The 22,853-nt window shown below is 36.7% G+C and overlaps 1 protein-coding gene across 3 annotated transcripts in view; it reads left to right on the plus strand.

Annotated features, from left to right (window-relative positions):
- Positions 1–14,145, plus strand: part of sox6 (SRY-box transcription factor 6) — a 132,160-nt gene extending 118,015 nt beyond the window's left edge. For all 3 annotated transcript variants that reach the window (XM_041974231.1, XM_041975742.1, XM_041974990.1), the window contains exons 15-17: positions 6,623–6,796; positions 7,768–7,984; positions 8,750–14,145. In XM_041974231.1, the coding sequence (XP_041830165.1) occupies positions 6,623–6,796; positions 7,768–7,984; positions 8,750–9,056 (698 nt within the window). In that variant the 3' untranslated portion in view covers positions 9,057–14,145. The remainder of the gene's footprint in view (positions 1–6,622; positions 6,797–7,767; positions 7,985–8,749) is intronic.
- Positions 14,146–22,853: the final 8,708 nt, after the last annotated feature.

The following is a 22,853-nucleotide window of genomic DNA, read 5'->3' on the forward strand; positions in this document are numbered from 1 at the left end:
GATGTATCCTCTTTAATAATGCAGTTTTACCACTCCTTTAGAGTTATGTCCCAAAATAAAAAAAAACAAAATGAAAAGAGTTATTTCCCAAAGTGTTGACATAAAATTAATCCTGTACTTTTAGATAAAAAAGCAGTAATCCATTACTCAGTGAGCCAAGTTGTTTGAATAGATCCAGGTATGACTGTGTGCAGAAACATGTGGGTGTGTGCAAGAGAAACGTGGGGGTTGAGGTGAACGCCGTTTGAAATGAGCCGTGGCTCCAAGGTTTTCACAGGTAGGTGAGCAGAGGACAAGGGTGCCTGAGGACAAAGCTGGCTTTTTTCCAAGCTCCACTCCTGTTGCTGTTGTGCTTGTTTTAGGTCCCAGGCACAGCGGTGTAAATTCTGATTACACCAATGTGACAAAGCGTCATCTGCTTTTGTGGTGTTGGCTTCTAACACAGGGGCAAAGAGGACTTCAGTGCACCAATGTTTGTCAGACCTAAATATTTGTGGCAGTTTCCATGGCACTTCAGAGCCACAGAAAAGAGCAATATGGTTATGACTCATCTTTGATCCCTTAAAGAGTCAGAGGAATAGATATTTCTCAGGACAATGTCACTCACCAGCATTTTGAAGTGGCATTTTAGACAGCTCTCCATGTCTAAAAGTGGCATTTTAGACATCATGACTGGTTCACAAATTTTGACAAGAGACCTTTCCCATAAAATGTTTGTTTACCAACTCCAAAGCATTTCTAGTTTCACATCACACCCAATCCTGAGGATGAGAATTAGAGGTGCATTTAGTGGATCCATTCACATGTTTCCCATGTGAGCCACAGCAGAGAATCCCATCCCACCCGTCTTACTGCTCAGACGGCTGTGATTCCAGCACTCTTTCTCCCAGTGGGAACTCTCCTTCTGTGGCTACTGTGGAGTCAGGAAAGAAACGAAGCGCACACCAGAGTGGTTGTGTCCTTTTAAGTCCTGCTCAGGGCCGAGGGAAAGGCTAGCATCAGCCGCCTTACATCAGTGTTCCCAGTGGGCTATAGATTAGGAGCAGGCAGAGGTCAGAGGAGGGGAGAGGTCCTCTTCCCAGGGGGGGAAGAAAAACTGGGAGACAGGGCAGCACACATAAGTCAAGAGATACTGTTAGCATTTCTTCTTTTACAACACAAATATATCAGTCTGTCTCTGTAACTCACCAACAAGAAGACATACATTTGAATGATGGAGCAGGATTTTAAGATGTGAGCTACAATGTGTTTACTCTTCTCAGAACATGTTTACTTTATAAATCCTTGTGAGGATCTTCTCCTCCTTGAACCATTGGGGGTTGGGCTCCTTGGGATTCCTTGTCATAAAGACACAAACAGCATAGTTGTAGATTATTTATGCTCGTTTTAATATCAGTAACATCAAGAACACTTGACCTTTAAAAATGAAATTATATCAGTGCTACAACAATGCATTTTTTTCTTTCAAATTTTCTTTTTTTTTTTTTTTTTTAAGTAATATTTATCTACCCAAAAACATAAATATATGCCTTAAAATGCCTGATTAAATTGTACTTTTTGAACCATATCTAGATCTTTTTAGTCCAGTTCTTTACTCGGACATTTAAAATCTGTAATGCAATTAGTTTGTGGGAGCATTTTATCACAGACGGAGGGAAATTGCCTTTGAAACTTATATATACTTTTCCCTCAGTAGATCAGAGCATACTGCATATAGTTTGGTTTTTCCTGAAAAGGAAAATTACTGGGTGTACCTCCCAACTCATACACAGGGTGTGAAAGCCCCTTGGTGTATAACAGCTTTCCCTCCAGAACAGAGCAGCCACACTAAGCAGGCTGAGTGTACAATCAACGTCTGTTATCACAGTAGTTCACAGAAAGCTTTAGGTTGCTTGAGTTAATATTTGCTATGCGTGCTCCAGCCAAAGCCCAAATGACTTGAATTGGGGGAAAAAACTGTGGAGGAAGAGGTAATGAATAGGATTTCCATAATTTTACAAAACTGTCAGCAATACATGTGTTTCAACTTTTAATTTATAAGATGTTTTTCAACCCTGATGAAACAAAATACCACAAAAGCCAGAGCTACTCACATGTGGCAGTATGGAGCAATCATACAGCTAAGGCTGGGTGTTTGTCTTAAACACCTCCCATTGCTGATGATTTAAGTGAAAAATGCTGTAGAGAGATGAGAATGCAAGAAAATGAATTAATATAGATGGCAATTTAGATATAATCTATTCTCCTGTCAGGAACAGTCTGTAAAAAAATTCTTTGGAATAGGATAAGAAGAAGAGAAGTGTTGGATTCTTATGAAAGATCACTGATGAGATTTTTTCACAAGAGCTCAAATCTGTTTGGAGGTTGTTTTCTCTTTTTTTTTAAGTTTTGTTTTGTTTTTAAATCCACTGTGGGGCTGAGGGAATCAAATTTAGAAGTATTCCTTTAAAGAAAGCTTAAATAAAGAGGATCAGAAATAACAACTCAAAAGTTACTACAATAGCTGAAAAAGTCAAAATAATTACTTTGAAATCTCTTTTTTTTAAGGTGAGCAAAATTTAAATTGACCCAAGTTACAAAAAAATAAAAATGTTTGCAAATTTTTATTTTTTCTGTGCACAAACCTGCTTTTGTGCCAGCAAAGCTGACAAGTTGTGGAGGATGAGCTGTCACTTTTCTGAAAACTGCATAAGTGAGTTGGAAAAAGACAACAGTAAAATCCACAGCCTGCAAGTTATAACAAGCTGGCCATTTGTTCCAAAGTTCCCACATGCATGCACCTATACAGGAACACACGGGTTCTAGAAACCTAAATAATTCAAACTAGAAAAAAGAAGAAGAAAAAAAAAAGACAAACACAATATAATAGGGTCTCTCAGTATCACTTGTAATTTGTAATGGTTTAATTAGCACACCATGAGCTCAGGCTAGAGCAGGGCCATTGAGCGCTGTGCTCGGTCCGTCCATACCCATTAATCTCGCCTGATCCTGCTCTGAGGGAGAGGATCTATTGTCAGCAGTAAATGCCTTCAGTCAGAGGTGTTAGATTTGATCCCAACAGGGAGGGCTTGGCAGGTTTGTGTAATTGTTGCCTGCTCAGTGAGGCTCGTCCTTTCGAACGGATTCCTGTGTGACAGAATGTGTCTGACGACAGAACAAAGATGAGTAAGGAGCAGAAAAGGAGGAGAGGGGGCAGCTGGGACAGTGCTACCCTCTGGCTTGGTACACAGTCGAGTCTGAGCCTGCAGCTCACAGGTGCGATTGGCTTTGGGGCCTCACTACATTCTCTCTCTAATTCCCTCCCTTTCTTCTGCTTCTGCGTTTTTCGCTTTCTCTTTTCATTTTTTATCCCCCCCAACATGCACACACACACACACACACACACACACACACACGTGCGCACAATCTTTCTTTCACACTGTAATTCATGCTGCTCATCTGCAGTGTTTCCAGGAGAGACAAATTAAAAGGAGATTCTCATATCGCTCTGTCACACTTGAGCTGCGGGCCTCATGAATCACAATAAATTCTATTAAGCAGCACTCCTTCTGTTTCTACCCCTCCCCAGCTACCACCCAGGGGGCCTGGCCCTGTCAATGCTAAACATCTGTGTTTATTTACACAATCACACACCTAACTAACTGATTCCTAAATGTCCTGCCCCTCCTGGAAAAAATAGTTAATGCTCATTTGCAAAATGTCAGAGTAGTGTCACAATTTTCATTGAAAACAGAGACAAGATTGCAGTAAATTGCATGTTGCAGTTTCTTGCAATTTGCTGTGCTAATGCACAGGATGCCTTTGATTAAGTCATATATATTAAAGGGGCTGATTGAGAGAGCAAATTTATCCACACATGAAGCCTTGCCTGGTCTTATATAAATCCATTCTCTTAAATGTCTACTTAAATGTTCATTCTTTAATCAGAGAGATTACCATAAAGACAAACCATTACTTCAGGTCAAAGGGTTCTGCATGAGTTAGCCTACTGGTTTTCCAAGGGCAGGTTTAGGTCTTATTCAGCTTAATGCTTTCATTATTTTCCTTATAAATTCAAGACCACTACATCTGCTTCAGTATGACTTAAAGTGATGTAATATTCTTCTTGTTTAAGTTTACTGCTTTCTGTAGTATCTAGCAGGGCAGACGGTCACATTTCTGTGAGCGCAGCCATGAGTAACAAGAAGCCATGGCTCATCTGGATTCCCTCCAGTGAACCCAGTCACGTGGCTGGTTTCCTGGCTAACTATGGATGTGGCACTCGGTGATGGCAGGCAGTTGTTTTGCCCCCCTCCCCATAATAAGATCACCTCTGCCCGTATGCATGCACACCAGTATATAAATTGCTGAATCAGTGTCAGTGATAGAGTAATGGCACGGGAGGCATCGTAAATTACAGCAAGCGATCCTGGGGTGCAGACACTGGCTGTCGTGTCTGAGTGAGCGCTGCGCTCCTGAGCTAATGAATACCTTCATCTGGCCTCGGCAGTCAGCAGATTGCCCTGCGTTGATGGATACTGTCAGCCCTCCGCCACACCACATTTCATTGCACAATAAACATGGTTGTCAAAACCAAACAAAGTGAAATCAATTCATCCTGTACAGTGAGTGCATGCTAAATGAAATTAACGTACTGTGGGGTTTGGTGGCAGCAAAGGTAGTGTATTATTTCTGAATTCATGATGGCTTTAGGGCCTTTAGCATTCCAGGAGGCAAAAGCAAACAAAGAAAGACTTGGTGCTCACCAACTTTTAGAGAACCTGTTAAATCTTCTGATTTAGTGCATATTGTATGTGTGTAAATGCCTTCATTTATAAGCATATTCTAGTTTTGGAGCAGATCATTTAAATGTTTACATACTGCAGGTGAAGAATCTTTCACAGAGGTATAAAAGATTAAGCTTTCTCTATGGGCATTTCTGCAGTCATAATTAAAATGTAAAATATAGTATGTCTCCACGCAAAAAAAAAAAAAAAAAAATCATAATTTTTAAAAAATAAGAAAATCAATGACAAAAATGATTATTTTTTATCTCTTGAACATTTTAATAAGAAAGGGCTTTGTTTTTTATTTCAATCTGCTCACTAACAGAGCATTATTTTTTGGAGTATATATATTTCATGCATTCTTTCTTAATCTGTTCTTCCTCATTGTATTTGCTAAAAAACAAAACAGACTACAGAACTTTAAGATTAGACCAACATACACTTGTAGTCATATGGGCTCTTCATTCCTACTGAATAGAAAAAAAAACAAACTGAATAGCAATTCTACAGTGTGATAACAGATTTATCTGTGTCCTCATAGTTGAAGGCAGGGATCATTAATGTGGCCTTTTAGCTGTTAAACATAAGCAGGTGAAAAACTGTGATTGTAAGAAGCCTGTTCCAAGTGGGCAGCTGCTTCTCCAGCTTAACCCAAAACCAACCTCCAGTCTCTGATAATACTTAAACAAACATGTATCGTATTAGAAAACAGAGAAGATGTAAAGGCTGAAAATGGTGAAGTAATGTCTTCAGTGATTAGCACAGAGCAAGATTTCTGCAGATTTGGAATTAATGTCTCAGCACAGCCCTCCATTACTCATTAAGAGTCTGATTTTGTTTATCAACTGAAATAATAATAGAAATCAAACCCCAGGTAACGTGTGCCAAGGCTGCTACTGGAATGGTCTAATGAGAAGGCTTCACATGTGGATGATGAAATATGCATGAGTCATCCCAAGCTTTCTTTTCCAGATTTGAGATCATTAAAGATGTATCGTAGCATATGGAAAGCCTTTTTTTGTCTTATTTTTCAAGCCCTGTTTATCAACATGTTTTTGTTTGTTTAAATATTCATAGTGCTTTTATTTAATTCTTTCACATCTTACATATAAAAGGAAGCAAATGCGCATGCAAACAGAAATCATTATCAGTCTGATGTACAGTTTAATACCGAGAGAAACTCTCTTATTCTGATTGTGAATGCCCTGATTGAGAAACAGCACTTTGCAGAATCGGCACACACTCTCCTCGCTAATGTGTGTTTGGTTTGTTTGTGTGTGTGTTTGTATGCTTGAGGGGGGAAGGAAGCAAGTGGAAAAAAAAAGTATATATATTTGTGCATATATGTGTTAAACTAAACTTTGGGAGAAAGCTTTATCAAGGGTTTTTTCTCCTTTTTTTCAATTTTGAGGCTGCTTCAAGTCTTTTATTTATAATTTATGCTGTCACTTTCTTGTTGACAGTGTGAATGTGCTTGAAAAAAGTGCTTACTTCATGATTAAATATGTGGTTGTCTTCAAAGTCAAAGGTCTTCCTCCTTTAGATTTGGATAGACTTGAGAACAATTCCAGGAGTACAGCTCTAATGTAAACTGGCCATGTATTTGGTTTTATTGACTTATAAGGTAAAAATTTGACTCCTCTTGGCGAATCTGTTTTCACTGCATTCATCTGATACAATGTTCATGATGATGATGGCAGTAATGACAGTAGATGAAGGAGAGTTTAAACTTGGCTCGTCATTTAATCAATGTCCTGCCTCGTGCTCTCTCCTTGTTCCTGCTCTGGCTATCCCAGGGTCCAAGGAAGTCAATGGCTCTGCAGATAAACCCCAACCCTATTATTGTTGGCCAACAGGAGGCACTGGATCTGCTGAGGCACGAGTCTTCAGGGAGTCCCGAGGACGGAACAGCAACGAACCCCACATTAAAAGGCCAATGAATGCATTCATGGTTTGGGCCAAAGATGAGCGGCGCAAGATTCTCCAGGCGTTCCCTGACATGCACAACTCCAACATAAGCAAGATTTTGGGTAAGAACCTTGAAATATCCAACAACATCATTGTCATTGAACCAAAGATCACAGAACTGCACCGTTTACACTGATGACAGAATTTATCTATGAAAACATGATAATAAAAGTAATAAAAGTCATTTTCAGCCATATTTTTGATGATCCTCCATTTTTTCCTGGACCCATGTAGTCAAATGTCTTTATGTTGGCTGAACTAATAAAACATCCAGCACAATTCATTGCTATAAGCACCACTCTCTGTATGACACATTAAAGAGGTGGACAAATACTATTGTGTTTATAGGGACTTTGAGAGAGCACCTGCCATGAAATTCAGCTTACCAACCTAAATTTTTCTAATTTGTCCCAGCCTTACCAAGCATTTTCAGTTCTGTAGATTTAGGAGACTTAATTGCTCCCTGATTTGTAAATATCAGATGGAATCTGAAGGAGGGAAGGTGTGCTGTCGCATACGCTACTGTGCATCAGTTCATCTCAGCCTACAGATGGATTTATAGCCCATCACTACCATAAGTGTTTGTCATGAAAAATGACAGAGACTAAATGGGTCTTGTCCCCTCAGCACTGAAAACCATACATCAGAGCTGTTAAAAGTGCTGTCATCCGTGCCAGTGTAGTGCACTTCACAGAGCTATTGTATTTACTACAGAAGCTTGCTGTTCCTTAATGTTTGACAGTAAGGGAAAAGCTCATTTCTCCTCTCAGATAATGTATAAAGGCACAGCTGCCAAGAAGCTGTTATTGATTGGACAACATATTTTTGCTTCATTTTACTTTCATTTTACTATATAGCAGTAATGCAGTAAAATGACCAAACTTTGAATCTACTGACTTTGAGACAAATGCATTGTTGTAGTACATTATCATGTATTTTAAGTAAAGTGTCCAAAGGTACTCCTCCTTCTTCATCATCATTCAGTAAAACTGTTTTTTTTAAGTACTGAAATTTCAATTACTCTGTGGTGTAGGTTCCCGGTGGAAGGCTATGTCAAACCAGGACAAGCAGCCATACTACGAAGAACAGGCTCGCTTGAGTAAACTTCATTTAGAGAAGTATCCAAACTACAAGTACAAGCCACGGCCTAAGAGGACCTGCATTATCGATGGAAAGAAACTCCGTATTGGAGAATACAAGCAGATGATGCGCTCACGACGACAAGAGATGAGGCAATTCTTCACTGTGGGGTATGTGCTCAGTCACAAATGCTACAGTCTTAACACCTGAAGTTTTTAGACACCATTCAACATTATGTCTGCCTGCCTACACTTTTATATAATGTAAGCACCATTTTCAAGTGTTGTTGAGTTAACTTCCACTGTATTAGATTTAAGACAAGGGCTTGACAACCACTTTAAAATCAAGTGTTTTTCAAAAGCTGTGATTTAATAATTTTGCACAATAGCAGTCTTCAAATTGTGCATGGAGTGCAGATATTATTACAGAATATAAGCTTTAAATATACTCGTACAGAAGCCTGGAGGGCAGCAGTCTGAAGCTGAACACTTTAATTTACTGTGTGTGGTTCGCACTTCTCCAGGTGTTCCCATGTCACTCATAAGCTTCAGTGGCTGGAGTATCAATCATGCTGCGCAACAGCAGACAAAAGCAGCACTAACCACTCATTGGTTTTATGTCACCAATAAACTGGGTAGTGTTTCTGAACAGCTCAAAACGGGAGCTGTCAGGAGAACCTCTCTTCTCCCAAATCATTTTCACAGAGCTGCTGGCTAAAAGCAGCCTGATGTGGAAAACCCTTAATACAACTACCCCAAGTAAGTGCTGTAACAAAAATAGTATATCTGCTCAAGAGACGTATAGAGACAAACCTCAGCAGCTCAAGCAACATTTTTTTTCTAATTTTTTCTGCCATTTAAAGTAAAATTTGTATCAATCGGTCATTAGAAAGGATTGTGGATAATTGTGGTTTTATTTCTTTCTTGCTTTTCCAGGCAGCCACCACAGATTCCCATTACCACCAGCGCCAGTATGGTCTATCCTGGGGCCATCACCATGACGACCACCACACCCTCACCTCAGATGACATCAGAGTGCTCAAGTGCCTCAGCGAGTCCTGAGCCATCCATTCCTGTTATTCAGAGCACCTACAACATGAAGCTAGAGCCCAACACCATGGCAAACAACAACGAGCCAGTCAATGGGGAGGATGAGATGGACATGTACGAAGATTTTGAGGATGAGCCCAAATCAGACTATAGTAGTGAAAATGACACACAAGAGACAGTCAACGCCAACTGAGATCTCTTTAACCGAAAAGGCCAGTGCAGACACAACACTTATACAGGAGGACGCCCAGAGGGCTGGTCGGACCTGAGGGAAGGAAAGAGCAAAAGAAAACTAAAACTGTACCGCAAAGGTTTGAAAATATTAAAAAAAGAAATACAACGATGTATCATGTAGAAGCCAGCATGCAGCAAAAGGCTTCATCAGAAACAAAAGCTATTTGGTCTTAAGTGTTTTTCACGTGTGTGAAGCAGTTTGGTTGTGATAATTTATACATGTTTGTGCTTTTGTTTGTTTTTTTTTTTTCAATCTCATTGTTTATTTTTTCATTGAGATCATGGACATTTACACAATTAGTTTATTGCCTAAAACATGACAGAACTTGAAACTTAACATTTGATATGAACCTATAAATCTTACAGTCATTTACCTTGTTTTCCTCTTCAATTTGATGATTTTGCTACATGATGTAACTGTTCAAGATGAGAATAATATTCTCGCTCAGGTATAGTGTGCCAGCCAACAGCTTGTGAATGTTTTTAATCCAGAAAAATTATTAACATTACAAAATATTTCTAAATTAACATGGAGTAATTCCAATTTAGTACAGAGGGTACTCACATTATTATTATTATTATTATTATTATCATTATTATTATTATTATTATTATTATTATTATTATTACACTTCTTATAAAACTGCATATTTTAGTGCGGACGTGCCAAACATTTCAAGTCGTTATTCTAAAACCTGTAAAGTCTTTTGAGAGAGGCTTTGTAAGTCTTAGACAATCTCTTCATCTCTTAATGCAGCTTCATTATCCAGTCTTTCTTTAATTTACCCTCACAGAAAAACAAATGAAACTCAGGAACTTGGAGGAAGCAAACTCTGCAGGAGGTTATAATATGTTACATCTAGGGATGGAAGCTTGTGTTACTAGCTGTATTCCAGGGAGGCCAATGCAGTGATCATCAGTGACATAGGCCAGCCTTTTCATTTCCCCATTCCGGTCCAAAAAGCGCACCGTGGCCTCCTTCACTTATTTTCAGCTCTGCAACCCAGTTTGACTCACCAAGATCTTAATCAGTGTGATTGTAATCAGGCCAGAATACTAAAGGGCCAAAGGCCTCCAATCTGTGGGATTGGAAGAGCAGCGAAAGGCAGCTTTGGTGGCATTACAATCTCAAATTGATGTTGTACAATGTGTAGCTGTAAGACTACAGTACATTCTGTTAAACACTTTAGCCCCATTTGGATGACATGTTAAAAGTCTTAGGTCTTAAAATGTAATTTTTTTTAAACATTGTAAATCTTAAACTGACACTAAGAAGTCTTAAAGAGCAGCACGGTCATCGGGTTGATGCAGTGATTACTGAAGTCATCCTGAAAGGAGTGACAGTTTGCCAGCACATCCCCAAACAAAGAGAAGAGGAAAAAGTCATGATTGTTTACCTCATTGTGAACATATGATAAAAGGAACTTATAACACGAAGCTCTAAATTTTTTCACTCAAAAAAATCTACCAGCTTTGAGCCTTATGTAACAGTTTCTTATAATTTAATCAGTGTTTGAAATGTGCTTATTTTATTTACAGAAACAGGCAACACAAATTCTCTGTTGTAATTGTTGTGACCTTCTGGAGACTGCAGGTAGAAAAAAAACTTTAGCGGTCAAGGCCTTGATGTTGAGACTCAGATCCTCTACGGGGCAGAAGGTCTAAGTGGTTCTCCTCCCTGCCATGCTCTGCTCTGACCCCAGCCTGTGGCAACCTCAGCACCCAGGGGGCGCCATCTGGCTCAGAGAAGGAGGAAGCAGCAGGGAAGGGTGGGAAACAATAAAAATGGGGCATGTGTCCCTCATTGTGCTCTCCATCAAAGTGCTGGAAGTAAGGCCTCAACAGGGCTCCCACCCTGGCCCAATCACCAGGCACTGGCGAGCAGATGGAACAAGTACATCAAGCTGTGGGGGATTATTAAAATGACTGACGACTGGGTATCATCTGAAATACAGCATTATTAATGCATGAGTCCAGCTATTCCCCTCCCTTGCCCTTGAACCTGTCCATTTCAGAGAGAAAACAGAGCTTTTTGAAGGACCTGAATGGCTGGTCACTGGCTTTAACTGGTCAAGATGCCTACTGCTGGTCACTGCATTTATCTCCTGGCTCTAATTGGTACAGATGGCTCTTTCTTGTTCTTTAGCAATCTGTACTCATATTGTCAGAACCTATTCAGTGATGATTTGTGTTATTTCAACTTTTGGAAACATTTATACATATATCATGTAAATTTTTTTTAATCACCTCATTGATAATTTCTTTTGTATTTTTTTCCCATTGCATTACATTGTTCTTATTTTGAGGTACAAACAATTTTAGGATGCTCTTTATAAACACCCTTTAGTGGATTTCCCTTCAAGTCAACCTTTTCGGTATTTTCAAACTGTTTGCTGGTGGTTAGATTGATTTGTATGTGATTGTAAATAATTTCATGACCATGCCACACTGTTTTAGTGGGCTGGTGGGTAAAAAGGACTCTTCATGGAACTGAAACTTGACTGTGCTTATATAGCAAAAACACACTAAAAAGAAAAAAAAAGGAAAAAATGGACAACATGAACTTAAAAAGAGACAATGTTTCAGAAGTGTTATAAGCACTGGATATAAATTGTATTTTTTATCAATTCTGATTAATGTGAAGCTGTTTGAGGAAAAACCCCATGAATGAGCAAAATTTCACGGCTGGACTAAAGTTGGTTTGCTGTCACAGTTACCAGGTTCAAGTCTTTAAGTTTTTCTTTGTCTGCTTATTTTGTGTATTTATGCAAAGACACGTGTGATGAATGAACACTTTGTTTAAGCTTCAGGGCTGCCTTGGGAAGAGACTCAGCACAAGAAAGTGAGCAGAAAATTCAACAGCAGGCTCATAGAGCCATGAAACACCAGACTTCAGTAAATTGTATATTGTATTTCAAAACTGTAGCGAATCAACGTATTGTATTTATTATTAGCCAATGCTGGCTCTAAAATTGTCAGTTGAAAGAAAAAGAAGAAGAAGAAGAAAAAAAAAGAAAAAAAAACATGGACAATCAGATAGATAGAAAAAAATGCTGAATTGGAGCTTAAAAATGTTTTTGAATGAATTCACCATCTCATTTAGATTTTATTGTAAATATAACATAGTATATATTTTTGTTTATTAGTTAATTATAAGTTATGTACTTTGCTGTTCTATTTTATTTTCTCTTTTATGTTTTTTGTATTTGTTTTAACATCTGACAAGTCACTGTACCTCATGTAGATGCTGAATTTTTCTGCTTATTGGAAAGGAGCAATTTTGGTCCTTAGACAGAGAGAAGCAACCTGCTTCCGTAAATTCAATTTTCAGTTCACCGACAAAATTATTCTCATCACACTCATTAGCAAGCAAGGTACTAATTCAAACAAGCACTTGATGGGAGAGAATTATTCAATCATTTGTTTCCAACCATGATACAATCTAAACAGTACGCTGCATCCTCACTTGTGTTTTGTGTTTATTAGAGTGCTCACAGTAGGTGGCAATTTGTTTATGGGGAGTTGAGATCATTAGAAAATATTTGCATGCATTTGGCTTGCATTGACATTATTATAGTAAACAAAGGTGTTTTTTTTTATCATTATTTTGTTCTTTTTTTTTTTTTTTTTTTACAAACGACTGTTTAAAACAGATGATCATTTTTATGTGGGAGTCTGCAAGTATTTATTTCTTTTAATGTGGCAAAATGCACAGACATTGTGCACCCTCTTAGTTCACTTTGCCATCTTTTTATAATGCAGCCAATTTTTAATGAACATGTCTACAAACATCAGCCATCTGTAAATGTAACCCTCACAAATTGTTCCTCTTTTTCACTTGTAAGTCTTGCAGATGGTTTGAATGAACTGAAGACAAAAGCTTCTACGCTGTCTCAACTTTACTGTATTTTTTATTTTTTTTTTCTGTCTGAAATTTGTGATGTATATGATGGGAATGTTCTCTGTGTTAATTTAATCAGCACAATTCACTGACATGCTGGACTGACATGCTAGCTGCTGTTCAGAAGTGTAAAATTTGTTGTTCAGGGCAACATTTTTAGTTGCCTTTGGTACTCTGCTTTTTAGAGTTGTCTTTTCAAGCAACACTGTGTGGGGCTCTTCTATCACTGGAGCCACTGTTTTGAATTTGCTGGCAGCCTGAAATTTGTTTCTGCATAGAAATCCTTTCTTGTTTGTTTGTTTGTTTTTTTTTTTTGTTTTTTTTTTTTGTCCCCCCCTGAACCCCCCCCGTTTCTTGGCAGGTACCTAGGCCCATGGCAAGTATTGTTTGGGTGTTATTAGAGAAAATGAAATACATAGTGTCTGTTGCTGCTTTTAAAAAAAAGTTTATGTCTGAATATGTAAATAGTTTATCATAATATCTTGTACAGTCCAATGTAAAGTTTTTAATTCAACTTAAAAGAAATGTTGCCATCACATTTGTGTTCACATTCTTCTTTATACAGAACAACGGTCAATTATTCGTTTGGGTTATTATTGCCTAAAATGAAAAAAAAAAAAAAAAAAAAAGAAAAATAGAGAAAAAGAAATTGTTTTTTATTTTATTTTTGTTGTTGTTTGTTTGTTTGTTTTTTGCTTGGCTTCAAAGTGTACACCAGCAAGTCTTTGGTTTCCATGTGCAGTATTGACGTGAGGTAAACTTAAGGTGAATTATTTTACATTGGTGTGTGTGGAGAGCCCTCTCCTTGCCTTTGGTAGTATTAATACACTATATCAAGTAAAAACAAACCAATGATTGACACTTGCCGGTGCATATTGGCACCATAGCAATGTGTAAACTGTAAATTATTAAATTGTCCCCACAGGATCACTTGAGACATCTTCTAACTGCGTTTTCTGTACGTCTTGGCCCGCTCTGTATCAGTACAGCAGGGGGCTGAATAACTGCCTGTTTTAGCTCATTTACCTCAAGAATCTCCTCCTTTTTCTGTAAACGAGACAAAAAATGTGTTGCAGAAAGCTTCTCACATCACTCCATCTTTTGTACTGCTGTTGACACTTACAAATTAAAGATACATTTGTTTTAAGATTTGAGTAATTATCTTCATTGTAGAGGAATTGTTTTCTCCGAAGTCTGCAGAATAAGAACGCAAGAGGGGGAAGTTTTAATTTAACACTGTTAACAGATGTTAGCCAATAACATATCAGAACATGAACATCATATTCAACAGATTTTACAGACTAATATGTTACTGTTGATGCACACATCGCACTGACCTTAGACAATAAAAGACTAATGAAAACCATCTAAACATCCCTTTCGTCAGTTGTACACATTTATAGTGTTTTCTTAGTTTGAACATAGTTAAAATAAATTATCTGGACTAATAAAGTAAAACTATTTGATCAACTGAATTTAAATTGCAGGTGGTTGTTCTACTGTACCTTTAAAGACCTGTAGTAGTCAACAAGTAATCAACCCAATAGTCGGAGAAAATGAAAATGTGCAGATTATAACAATATCTTTATCTATTTATTATTTTAGAGTATTTTTCAGAGTGTTTGCTATATAATTAGAATATTGAGCATGAAACATTATTATACACTGAACGTACATCTTCTGTAGACATAGCCATCATACAAAGTGCAGATATGGACTGACTTCAGCTTTCACCGATGTTGACACAGGAAAAAATAAAATTTAAAACAGATTAAGACAAATGTTGGGTACAGACTAAACAAAACAAATATGATCCAGAAAGTCCAGTTTTAAAGCTTATCAGAAATTAAAATACCCTGTAGTGTTCATATGTACAAGCTCATAGCAAAGAGCATGTTAACAATTTTCTATTATAAACTTATGTTTGTGAGATAAACAGCAGTAGTGTGTCATGTGCATTACAAAACAATCTATTTTCTAATATTCACATACGATACATTTTACAGGCATTTTACTTGAGTGCAGTTCTAAGGTTTCCTAACAATTGTTAAAAGTAAGAATACCCAAAACAAGTAATCTGTTCACAGTCAGCAGTATAGAAAAATGTAAAGCAAGCAAGTGTTTACATATTGATAGGATATTTAATAATGACCAGTTTTAAGTAGAACTTAAAAACAAAGCAGGTAACACTAATAAACCAATTTTTGTATGTAATAAATACTTTTACTCTTTTAATTTTGCTGATATTCCTATCATACTTCTGCTTAAGTAAGATGTGGAAAGAAGGACTTGAAATTGTAACCATATATTTTAAAATTATGGAAATGTTTCTTCTGCTTGAGAAGGAGATCTGAACAGTTCTTCCATCACCGAATTGACATACACCCTACTAAACGCTTTTGATGGAATGACAAAGTTCCTTTATTTGTTTGTCTTTTTGCCAGAGCCATAAGTGTTAGAACATGTGCTGTGGTCTTACTCAAATAAATATACTCAAATAAACCAGAGGGCTCCCTTTTTATTGCAGTGCTAAAACATTTCTGTACACAGGCTCAGTCTGAATCTTGAGGCTAATTCTGTTAGCTAGCGGCCTGCCTACCAATTAGCAGCTTTTCTGACGGACTGGCAGCAGCTGCAAAATTAACCTGAACAAAGCAAACAAGTGGATCTGGGAGGTCACTTATAGTGGCCGGCAGTCTTTGAGGTTTCTTGAAATGTTCCAGACTGATAAACAGGAAGAGAAAAAACTTCACATTTGTGCAATTCCATGCCACAGTCCTCATGCTATTATTCATTCAAACACAATGTGAAGAGGGAGCTTTATGAAAATTAAAATTGTCAACATTAAGTGAATTTGTTTTAGCAGATTTTTTTCTAATATGTCTTTTATAGTAAAAAGTATTTTTCTTGGATTTATTTTAAATGCTTGAAAACAGCAAAAAAGACTGCTGATAATCAGTATTTAACTTGTTTATCTATGTGCCATATATATATTTTCTTTATTAAAAACTCAATAAAGTATTCCATTGACCCGAATAATTAAACAACAACAACAAAAACTAATTTTATCAAAACCAGACTATTAAGGTCCATGTAAAAATGTTACCCTGGCCGATTTTGTACAAGTTTAAAACAACTAACACAACCACATTATTAAGAAGTCCTGCATGTAAATGTTCAACTTAACTCAAACGGACTGCGGTTCACCCAACATGCTCTATATCTTAGTATATCTAGTATGAAGCATATCATGTGAAATTGTAATGTTAGTAGTATCATGACAGTGTGCTGCAAAGGGATAGATGTTACACACATGCACATTAGAAGAAACATTTTACAATAGCGGAGCTGTAACAGTTTTTAGTAAATATAAAATTTAATAAAAAGATCACCTTATCGGAGTGCAAAGACAACATTATCTCAATTACTCTTCTGTGGATTTTAGAACAACTTGCAAATCCACATGTTCTGAGGCTCCTTGACCTCAGGAATGCAGGCATTCAGGCAGCTCAGTGTGTGAGTGTGTGTGCTTATTAAGACAGGTGTGTCTGCCAGAGACAGAGGTCATCTTGAGAGTTGTAAACCCAGACTGTACCCATCATTCTTCTCTGGATCTCTGCCACCTAATGTACATTATCATCATGATAATCATGAGTTTTACTTCGTTTTCTCATGAAATACAAAGAGTTAAACCTTCCTAACAACTTTAGAATCTGTTGTTACAAACCAGCCAACACTTACAGCTTTTTTAGCTTTGTGTTAGATTATTTAAAGAAAAAAAAAAGAAAGGAGAGCAGAGCAGAAGGACAGTTTAATGTCACTGTCTGTCATAAATGTCTGTGTTGGCACTCTGGCTGTAAATGGAAATCTAGACACATACCTTTGTACAATAAATCTAATAGTAATTTTCTAAGCCCATGAGACAACTAATAGCATGGAGAAAAGCTTTGTGCTTTCATATTTGTCTGAGTGTTACCCTTTAATACTGCTGTGGTAATGTTGTCTCATTTTCCTTCTTTTGATCTTCACTAACTGTTTTTGGTTTTCATTATAGATTTCAAATAAACACTTTAAGGAATAATCAGGTGCCTGGTGAGCTATGGTTTATAAAGCTGCTGTTTGTAAGTGGCCTCTTCGGATGAACTGTCACTGTTGAACAAAGATGTGTATGTGTGAACAGCACAAAATAATTAATACACCAATGCTGTCATGTAGCGGCAGGGCTGCTATTTCACAAGCCTGATGACTAAACACCAGAGGGAAGGGGAGCAGTGAGGGGCGCTTGGAACAATATTTTACTCATTTGGATCCTCTCAATGCTACAGTCGTTGCACCCAGTGAATCCGTCAGACAGCACCATTTCCCCAAGAACAGCTGCTATTTATCTGATTTTCTCATTAGAGTTGACTCATGGCTTCATTGTACGGGGTTTGGCAGAAGTACCGCATGCCTAGGTATGTTGCTGTAAAACAGCTGAGACTTGGTCACGGTGATGTTACTGGATTTACAAATGTGCAAGACTGATGTTCTATTTTTTCTGATGTTCATACTTAAGTTAAAATAATTGTAAACGCAATATCTTATCCATATCTGTTCCTGTGCTCTCATGAGCCAATCTCAACCAGATGTTTAATATCCTTTTCCTGCTTTCTATGTCTTTTAAACACCAGTGAAAAAATGAAAAGAAACATGTTAGGATTGATCTCCAGAGTCATCAAACATGTATACAAGAACAGTATGTAAGAACACCCTACACCCTTAGCTATGTTTTAATCCTTAGAGGTGAAGGACTTAGAAAATCTTGCTAATTTCACAGATGGTTTAAAATAGATTAGTGTGGAGTAGCAGCTCGCAGAGAAGGGCTGACCCACCAGGCTCCCTGTGCAGCTGCCAAAACCCTGCGCCTGATGCTCAGAAGTGCCTTCCAAAAGTCCTGCAAGGTTAAACTCAAACTTAAGTATCTTGAAATGCCATCCTTGATGTTAGTTTTACTGCATCTCGAATGACCATATCAATCAACCTGCCTTTTGTTTGCAGTCTGGAACTCTGTCTTCTACTCGTCACTTCTTTAAATGACATTGGCGAAAATTTTATTATCATCCAAACATTCTCGGCCTCTGCATTGAATATATTCTTTCTGTTTTAATGTAAGACTATGTTTAGTTAATTTTCCAGTTTCTTTATACCAAAATTTTCCACCACGGGAAACAATTTTATACTTCCTGTTCTTAGCTAAAACAATGCAATGTTGGACAAAGGATTTCACTTGGAAATGAATGTGTCTGTTTGGCCGCAGACACCATACTTACTTGATACTTTGTGTTCCCTCTCTTTATATATTTTTCACAATGCATCCAAGAGCCATTTTTGTACTGAGATAAAGGAGTGAATCAGACTCTGCATGGTATTTTGAACAGGCCAAGCCTGCTGCTGGAGTTGGTCTGTGTCCGAGTAGGCCTGACACAACTCTGGCCTTCCTGAAAAGGCCCAGCTTGGAGTTAATGTGAAAAGACAATTGCATAGGGTGAAAAACTCGACATGGTTTTGTTGGACTTGTCATTCTTTGGTGCATAGCTGGGAGGAAAGCCTAGGAACCATCTGAATGTTATTTGTGCTTTTTGACCCATATTCAGGACCACTTTCACAAAGCCCTTGTGTAAGGGTTGAAACAATGGAGAGGCCCTCTCAGCAGAGGGACAAGCCTCAACATCAGCCAAGCCATCTTGGACCTGCTTCATTGAAAGTGTTTGTTTCCAAAAGGCTGACATCATGGTTGATTTTAACAATGCAGGAAACAAATGGGAATAATGATGATTTATCCATAAAGCAATTTTTTTAAGGGATCAAAATAGTATTAGATAACACACAGCACAACAAAACTAATAATATGATATATAGAATAATATGTCTGTAAATGTTAAGTAAATATACAAGCCACACTCTCAGAATGGAAATATATCATGTAACCTCTGAAACTTTGCACAGACCAGATTTATTTGAAAACATGCATTAAACAAACAAACAAACAAAAAAAAAAGAATATATTATGGATTATTTTGCCAAGCGTGATCCTAGTATTTCTATACTTATATAAGATGACACTGAAAATGTATTTCTGTTTATGCAAATCAATCACATTTTCAGAGCACAGTTGTTAGGAACACTAGGTTGCTAAATGAACTTTTAAAAATCCACATGAGACAATATTTCAGAAAATGTAATTTTGCAGACTGTTTCAAATCATTGCACCTCCTCAGTGCATTTGTCTTCCAAGGCATTTGACTGCGGTTCTATGGGGAAGAATAAATGCAAAATGTTGTTTTTTTTCTTTTGAAAGGATCTCTGCTCCCCCAGCTTTTTAAAGAATTTAACAAAAAAAATGTTTCCTTCTTAGAATATGTGTTATTCTCTCATAGCTATCGATGAGCTCTCTCATGCATATGTGAATGTCACACCTTTATGAATATGTAAATGTTGCTAGAATACCTCATTAATTAGTAATTCATGCATTTTTCACAAGCAAGATACTTTGCCAGTGCAGTTTGATGATGTATCAGTCAGATTTTAGAAAAAAAAGGGGGATTCATCATCATGTTTTCAGAGGTTCTGAGCTACATCTGTAATTTCTGTAATTCAGTTCATACGATATGCACAGGTTTTTGTGGTCGAATCATTGCAGCTGTCTTATAAAATGACATTTATAATGTCAGACTTCTATTTGAAACATATAAGTGCACTTATAATCTTAATAGGCATATTTCTCCGTAGAGATGTTTGCTTACAGCACTATATTCAGGTTGGAAAATTAAAATGCAAAAGATCTCCTATTTCCCTAAGTTTGTTTAAGACGGCTATGAAAAAGAATAAATAAAAAAAAAAAAGAAAAAGAAAAGAACTTATGCCACAGAAATATCTGTAGTAACACAGATTGGGTCAGTAACACAAATTCAACAAGACCTACAGAAGCATTTTGTCCAGAGTTTGCTATCTTTGTTTCAGCATTGAACTATTTTTCAACAGAAAACTACACAGAAGAAAATTAATTTAATAACCATCACTTCTCTAGGTAACTACCCAGTTCACAATGTAACACTTGCGTAAAGAGCTTAACAGCCCAAGTAATAGACAATACATCAGACTACTTAAATTTGGCCAAAGGAAATGGACATTCATACATGCAAGCAAGCACACAGTGTCCTCAGTGTCTTTGTAAGATTAATTTTTGTGTGTTTGTTAGTCAATATCAGTGAGGTCTGACCACATGAATTTAACATGAAGATATAGGAGCGGAAGCATTTAGTTATGTTGTCTTTTCTCATGGGGATTAACGTCAGCTACCTTAAGGATGCAACCATATTGTTCCCATCTCCTTATAGTTGCAAAAAATAATTATGAAAAAGTAAAGGCGCCTTTGCTGTAAACACAAGTGTACTCTGAGGTGAGTCTGGGGAGTTTATGAGATGAGAAATAGACAAATGTGTCATAATAGTAATTTCCATCATTTTATTATTCAGAAGTGCACATTAAATTATTCAGCTAGATTATTTTAATAAAATTTTATTTGTTTATAAAGAACAAATAACCTTTTGTGGATCATAAACTGAACAAAACAACACATTCACAAAGACGTTCATGAAATTTTAATCTACTTGTTGTTTAGGTACAATATTGGAATGTTTGTAGATATAAAGTGCATGTTAGGAGTAAGAACACACATGGGTTCACAATTTCTTTTTACTCTCTATTTTTGTTTCCACTCACTGTATTTCTATTCTGACTTATATTTGGTTAAGGTTAGGCATCAAAACCATTTGTTTAGGGTTAGGAATCCAAGCTACCTCATGTCACGTTCTCACTTTTTACAGTCAAGCAATAGAATGAAATTTATGTCTTTTTTATTAATTGAGGAGGGGTCCCCTGTGATTAGTCATAAACAAACTATAATGCTACACTATAATATCTATAATTAAAAAAAAAAAAAAAAAAAATAATAGAAAATGAGCAATATCTTCTCAGCTATCTTCCCTCGAGAGGGTAAGACACTCGAGGAAGAACAGATTCTGATAAATAACACAATACATACAATAATATGACCAGGTTACCGGGGCAACTGAGCAGTGGCCATTTTTGTTCATGATTTACACATAAGTTAACATCTATCATAATTTATTATAATTTTTCCTTTGATGTTAATGAAATATTTTTCAACTCATTTTCCAGGGCAGTTGTTGCTGTATGTGACCACTACCACAGCCTCAGTGTTAGTGCTGTGTTTGGTTTGCTCATAATATTGTCATTCATATTTAGTAGACCATCATATTTCCAGTGTTGACTACAAAGGACTGTAGTTCAGGAATCTATACAATCACTTGCAATTTCAGCAATTCCTTTTTTTAAAAAGGACAAAGAGACACTGCATCAACATATTAAAAACATGTTAATTTTGGCATAATCAATTAAGCCATATAAATAAAATATAGTTGTCTTTAAAACTTCACATAATAACCCACACAGAGGTAATAACATACAGAATTTATTTGAAGATAAGAATTAATATTATTATGTGGTGTAATAAAAAGATAACATGACAAATGATTATATACCTTTTTTGCATCAAAGAAATAATTAAAGCAATTACATTTTAAATGAATAATAAATAATGACATTTTATGACTTGACTGAATAAGTACTTTTACTATCAGGTGAGGAGTAATTATTCAGCAGACTGATTCAGTTTTTGCTTACTGCATTTCCATACTGTTGATGTTGTTGATCGTCAGTCAAGCTCTAAATGCAGCTTCTTGCTTCTCAACATAATTTCAATTATGATTTCATGGATGAATTACCAACAGTACTCCAGTTTGTCAGGAAACATGTAGCCAAGTAGACAAAGTACTTAATGTCCAGACCAGAAGTTACTGTTATATCCATATCTGTCACATCACTGTGGCTGAGCAGCCACTTTGCTTTGAGATGAAAAGATCACTTAGTCGCCAAGACAACGCAAGAGACAAGTGGTGTAATAAGACTAGAGAAACCCCACTGTTAAAATGACAATCTTCAATTTAAGCTTTTATAAAAGCCAAAAAACTAATTTGGCACATACTAACCACAAAGGCGCCGAAGATGAGGGAATGACAGTCTGGTGACGAGTTTTATTATGCTGGAGAGACTTCTGTTGTGCACTTACAATGTGTACAGTATATTGCATATAGTACTTCAACATTGCTGCATTTATAAATATATTGGTATGTATATGTTTTGTAAGGGGCTCACTGTATTGAGAATTTGGTACACTGATTTCATTTAGGATGTTTTGATCCTAAATAGGATGGAAGATAGATAACACTGCACTGTACACAGAAACATACAAAAAAATTATCCTAACCATGTGAGAAATGTTAGAAAAGACCTTTCCTCCATTCTTTGGGGGCTTTTTGTCACCTTAGAAACACAGAGGTGATAATGAAACAAACAAAAATAAAACAAAACAAAAAAACAAAGATTATTGCAAGAATTTAATACTGTCTCCTTGAAAATGTAACAAATACTTGTACACCAATCTGAAGAGTTTCAGTTCTAATAATTACTATGCAATCATATAGTTGGAAGTGATATTAAATATTCAACTGCTAATTCCTTGAGGAATAATGGCAATTGAACACTCTTAGAAGTTGTTTTCCATTTTAATGATTCTTTTTTAAAGCAAAACTAAAAGATCTTGGTTGTGTGAAATCTGATTTTCAGTCTGTGTGGTGGTTGTTTTAATACTCTTACATTAACCTAAGAAGTTAAGTGTTATTCCATATATTTATGCAAAGCAGTTCTACATTTCTAAACCATCCTCTCATTCAC

This window comes from Melanotaenia boesemani, chromosome 1 (genome assembly GCF_017639745.1).
Source record: "Melanotaenia boesemani isolate fMelBoe1 chromosome 1, fMelBoe1.pri, whole genome shotgun sequence".
Lineage (NCBI taxonomy): Eukaryota > Metazoa > Chordata > Actinopteri > Atheriniformes > Melanotaeniidae > Melanotaenia > Melanotaenia boesemani.